Source organism: Acromyrmex echinatior, chromosome 7 (assembly GCF_024713525.1).
Source record: "Acromyrmex echinatior isolate Ae372 chromosome 7, ASM2471352v2, whole genome shotgun sequence".
Taxonomy (NCBI): Eukaryota; Metazoa; Arthropoda; class Insecta; order Hymenoptera; family Formicidae; genus Acromyrmex; species Acromyrmex echinatior.
The window spans coordinates 10,737,184-10,742,383 of NC_141858.1; the positions used below are offsets into that span (position 1 = coordinate 10,737,184).

The 5,200-nt window shown below is 32.5% G+C and overlaps 2 protein-coding genes across 2 annotated transcripts in view; both read right to left on the reverse strand.

Moving 5' to 3' along the window:
* Nucleotides 1-4,078, reverse strand: part of Art4 (arginine methyltransferase 4) — a 43,877-nt gene extending 39,799 nt beyond the window's left edge. Inside the window, exon 1 of the mRNA XM_087407844.1 lies at nt 3,860-4,078. The gene's annotated coding sequence lies outside the window, so the exon portion shown is untranslated. The remainder of the gene's footprint in view (nt 1-3,859) is intronic.
* On the reverse strand, nt 34-3,796 carry Alg10 (alpha-1,2-glucosyltransferase Alg10). Its single transcript, XM_011070168.2, has 4 exons — nt 3,005-3,796; nt 2,555-2,894; nt 2,342-2,481; nt 34-1,532 (listed from the first exon to the last, which is right to left on the reverse strand). The coding sequence occupies exons 1-4, from the start codon at nt 3,251-3,253 to the stop codon at nt 795-797; spliced, it is 1,467 nt and encodes a 488-aa protein (XP_011068470.2). The 5' UTR covers nt 3,254-3,796; the 3' UTR covers nt 34-794.
* Nucleotides 4,079-5,200: the final 1,122 nt, after the last annotated feature.

A 5,200-nucleotide genomic window follows, 5' to 3' on the forward strand; every position in this document is an offset into this window, starting at 1 on the left:
CATAGAAATAGAAACACTGAGGAAGATATTGAATACTTTATATGAAAATAGAATTTATTTCGTGTTTGTCATAAATTTATCAAAAAATTCACTGAGCTTAGAGCTGGTCCAAATACGTTTAACCAGTTCACTGTAAACTCGAAATGTTTTGTCAAAATAAAAATGAATAATTTCGTATTTTACGTGAAAGTTCAACTACAAGGATTTTTTTGAATTACTGGTGATGAATTCAGGATCGAAATTTCAAAATAGCGAATCCAACATGATCAAAAAACATATGATGACTTTTTTTCATTCACATATGAATAATTATCAATGAACTGGTTAATGTATTGTGCGCTGATGATAAATATACTTATATGCCGTGAAATTACAATTAACAAACTGTTAGAACAAGAGGTTGTATAGCGCAATATATTTTTTTCTCATAAATTTTATAGTGGTATGATTGAGAACGGGAATCATCCTAATGATTTTCAATCCTGTTTCTCGCACTCATTTATTCATATATTATTTAAGTTTCCATAACTAAATTCGTGTAATTTATAAATAATAATATTGCGCTACACAGACCCTTCTAATTTTATGCGACTTGAACCGTTCTTCTTATTTTTTCGATATAAACTGTACTTCGTATGTGTTTCGACATAAACTGAACACAAAATAGACCACTTTTCATTTCTTGATAGACTTTTCTTCATGTTTTTTTCAATGTACACTTTCTATGGCTCAAGTGTCGATATACTTTACATAAAAATATTCTTTTTTATTTTGTACATTCAACGTCGTAAATTTCACCAGGAAATTCGCTGGGCATAGGGCAGATCCTTCCAATAAAATACTTTGGTGGCGAAAATTGTAATATGCAAAAAATTGATAGCGTGTATCGTAAAGGATTCACAAAGAATCTGCCACCTTTCTGGCCTTTTCATATTTAAACGGTAAAATATGTACGGGAGGATGAAGTAACGCGGTTCTACTAGTAATTGAGGCATTAGCATCACGCACACGCAAATAACATAATTAATCTGTGTGAGAAATCTCAAATGAGCAATGTTCCGTGACATGGCGAACAAGCTCGCGCAGTAAATCGGTATCAACATATATTTGAATTCCGCGTATCGGCTCATATATCGATTCCACACGTAAAACGAGTAATGTCGATTATCAGCCAAAATGTACGGATGAACGAGCGTATTGGAACATATCGTTGCGGCCATCAACGCGACAACACTACTCACGAAAATCCAATGCTGATGAAGGAATCGCAAACACATTTGCCAATGAGGTATAACGTACGGCCATGAGAACAGAGAAACAAAGGCGGAGAAATAAAATATCTGACAAACATGGATCGTTGCAACATGGGCACTACGATCGCCGACCACTATGCCTCCATTCCACGCGACAAAAGCAACAAACATGAGGCATACCGTTAAATAAGGAAGTAGACTACCGCATATTTGTGCAACAAACTTGACGAAGGACAGCGGACCTTTGCGCAATTCGTACATTAGTTGTCTCCAAATTAACTAAAAAAAGTTTAACAAGTTTACTAGATTAATTTGTCTATAGTACTCGTATCAAGCTAAAGACTAAGGCCAGTGTTCATAGTTTCTTATTTTAAGACCGTTATAAGTAATGTCTTAAGATGCTAATACGGCCCTCCGATTGGCTTATGACATCTTAAGACTGTACTTAAGACAACCTCAAATATAAAAATCGATTATGAATACCGGCCTCTACCGGATAAGTTCATGATATCATAAGAGTGTACTTAAGCCAGTCTTAAATATAAGACTTGATTATGAATACCGATCTAAGATTGAGATTAAGGATGCTTTTCAACAATGTACATAAGTGACAGTGTGTAACACAGTATATGATTCCGTACTTTCCAAGTATAATACAAGTATAATATAAGTTGACGCAATTATGCTTCACTGTTATCATTTTATATCATTTTATAAATATCAAAAATCATTCTACAAATTTTTCATTACCAATTATTTTCTAGAAGTGATACTTCAGATATACTTCAATAAGAGATTTCAAAATTACATTCGGATATATTCAAACATAGATGTAAAAGATCTTTTTCTTTATTACTGATAGTAAAATAAAAAGCTAAGTGACATTTCAGTTACAAATCGACACTTGTATTACTGTGTCACATAGTGTGTGACTGTGTTTTGTTGCTGAAAAGCAACTAGTCAATCAGAAGAAAGAAAACCAATATAAATTTAGTAAACTTTGCTTGGATTGATCAAATTCAATCCCAATCTTCAGTTTAATAAGAGCACTCCTTCTCTTTTCACAGGTAATATGTAATGTTACTTACAAGAAAGTGCAATGAAGTACTGAGTTTTTCAGGCGAGATAGGCTCCTTTATCCTGCTATCAAATATATCTAATGCGCGTTCTATAGTAAAGAAACCGAGCCAAATAATATTCGTCTGACGAATGAGCACGGCTAGGAAACCTGTGTGATTTATTACTTTGTTGTATTTGTATAATATTTTCTCACATGACTTAAACAGTTGCAGAATAATTACCTGCAAGAGCCACCATCATTGTGTACTTACATTGGTGCAGATAAAACATTAAAAGCACCATGTTCACAGACATAACGTCCGTATAATAAAAAAAGGACCAAAAATACAATGGTGGAAAAAGAGTAAGATTATACATCAGTCCGATAATCGACCATTTGTTCCACCAATCAGTCTGGGTCTTCCAATTCTCCTTTATAATGTTAAAAAAAAGATAGAGATTTGTGAAAGCCCCAAGTACATTTATACCTCTCATGTAAGTAATGTCGCAAAGATTAAAAGGAGACAATATCGCACTGGTAATAAAGTATAAGCCTGGTAACGTAGTGATTTTAGGATCCCACTGAAAATAATTTACGACTTACTTATTCCTGCATAAAAACTGCATTAAAGAAAATATACAAGAAAATATATTGTGCACTCTAATTAAAACAAATTCTCTGTAATGTTTACCTCCGTAAAATTCCATGCACAATATTGTAACGTCTGAGGCACGTGAAAAGCCTCATCGATGTAATAATCCGATTGGATACCATTCAAATACCAGAAAAGGAATGCAGTGCTTGCAAGAAACGTGTAAAACAAGAATTTCGTAAAAACATCATAGTCCACCTCTATGTGAACGAGAATCTCGAGACATTTGGTTATTTTGGTAATTATCCAGAAGACGCCTCTCATCAACGTTGACAAAATTGTGTTCATGGTTATTTTGAAAACGTACTCAAATACTCAATAAATTGTGATCAAAATAAAAAACTGCACGCTTGAAAAAATGCCACGTCAAACATCTTCACCAACACACTTCGGCTAACCTAACTAATTATCTCACGTTCTCGAACTTCTCATTGAATCGCAGATGAATATATCGACATTATCCTATATTTATTAGAAGGATTAATATTCCAGTAAAATATACTGCAGTCAGAGAGAGAGAATCTGATATTATTTTTGAAAGCCGGCACATTGCGATCAACGCAACGTACGGTTATGTTTACAATCAGCTCAGAGGAATTCAGACGAATTGAGGTTATAGTTCGGAAAGTTCGTCGCAGGAAGGTGGCACACCTGGAAAATCGCGACATCCATTGCGAGAATTTCGCGCGCGTATGCGTAGTAAACTTCAAATCGTTCCTATTCTAACTACTTTCGTGTGATTGAATCGCCTCGTTCGCACTACGCAGGTAAGAACGATTTTATGTTCACGAATAAATGATAATCCGCTTGAGCGTAATCGGGACACAAAATTGCGGATAAACGACACGAATATGATAGATAAAAAGATATTAATATGAATAAATTGACTCTCACCATCCGCTGCCCATCGTGCCGCTCCGTCGTCTCTCGTAACTCTCGTTCAATCCAAGATTCTTGCACATCGCGACTCGTACTAGTTCACGGTGTTCACGGTGTTCACACTTGAACGCACGATATCACTCGCGTACGGGACAGTGAGAAAAATACGATCAAAGTGAAATAAACGCGACGCAATTCGATGCCGTCCCAACCGACCGAATAACTGCGACGTTTTGCGACGCAAGTGAAGCAAACATGGCGGCCGCGCATGCGCGCTGCGCGCGTTCAAACTAGTTCAAACGAAACGGTTAACGCGACTGAATTTCGCGTCGAATTCGGACGTATTCAGCAAAAAAAGCAGCTTTGCAACTGTTGTAAGATTCTTTCATTAAAAATCTAAATATATATAAATCTATCACATGTTAAAAGATTATTAACATATCATATATAAATGTTGAGTCTTTTACGGTAATTGTAATACAGAAATCTCTGATACTAACCAATTTATTAATGAAAAAAGTTATTAATTACTTATTTGGAGTACTAAAAGTACTGAACAACAGTGCTTTATTTTTATTAAAATATGCTTAATATTTATTCTTTTTCAGAAGTTAGATAGAAAGTTATTTATGATATTAAGATAGGGATAAATAATATGTAGGGTTTAAAAAATAATGAAAATAATTTAATAATATATAGATTTAATTATGTAAGAAGATATTTTATTTTAAATTAATAAAAATAAAAAATAATAAATAATGATAAAATAAGTAAAATTGAAAAAATATTAAAAAATTGAAGTTATATTAGGAATTTTGATTTTAGAAATTAGGCAAATTAGTTAAGTTTAACTTTAATAAAAATATAGTTTTTTTGATTATAATAAAAAATATTTTACTGCTTAATGATTAATATTAATTAAATGGCTGTAGTATATTGATTGTATAAAGCATAATAAAAAATACATGATTTGAATTTAGATCGGCATGAGTCAAATCAGTTTCTATCTATAATTAAATTATAAATAATTGTACGAAAGAATTATATTTGTGAATTTTTAAATTTTATAAAAAATGTATTAGATGATGAGATTTTTTTTTGTTTGATTTGTTTTATTGATTGTTATTATTGATGAATTATATTACTTTTGTTCCTTGAAATTAATCAGTGTCTTTTAATTAACATAAATAAAATTTTCCTAACAAATAGATTTAGGTCAGTAATTATGTTATAAATTTTGTTTTCAATTTTCAATCTATGCAAATGTGGCAGGAGTCAGAAATTAGAAAATCTTGGTATAAAAAAATAACAAAGGGATCTTAAAGTAAAGGATTTACGTGAATAAAAGGCGATATA

Bases quoted from the DNA above. Each gene is read 5' to 3' on its own strand.
- Alg10 (XM_011070168.2), bottom strand. From the start codon at position 3,253: ATGAACACAATTTTGTCAACGTTGATGAGAGGCGTCTTCTGGATAATT. The intron at 2,895-3,004 runs GTAAACATTACA...AATTATTTTCAG, and splicing joins GTGCATGGAATTTTACGGAG to TGGGATCCTAAAATCACTAC. The intron at 1,533-2,341 runs GTAAGTAACATT...AACTTTTTTTAG, and splicing joins GTACTTCATTGCACTTTCTT to TTAATTTGGAGACAACTAAT.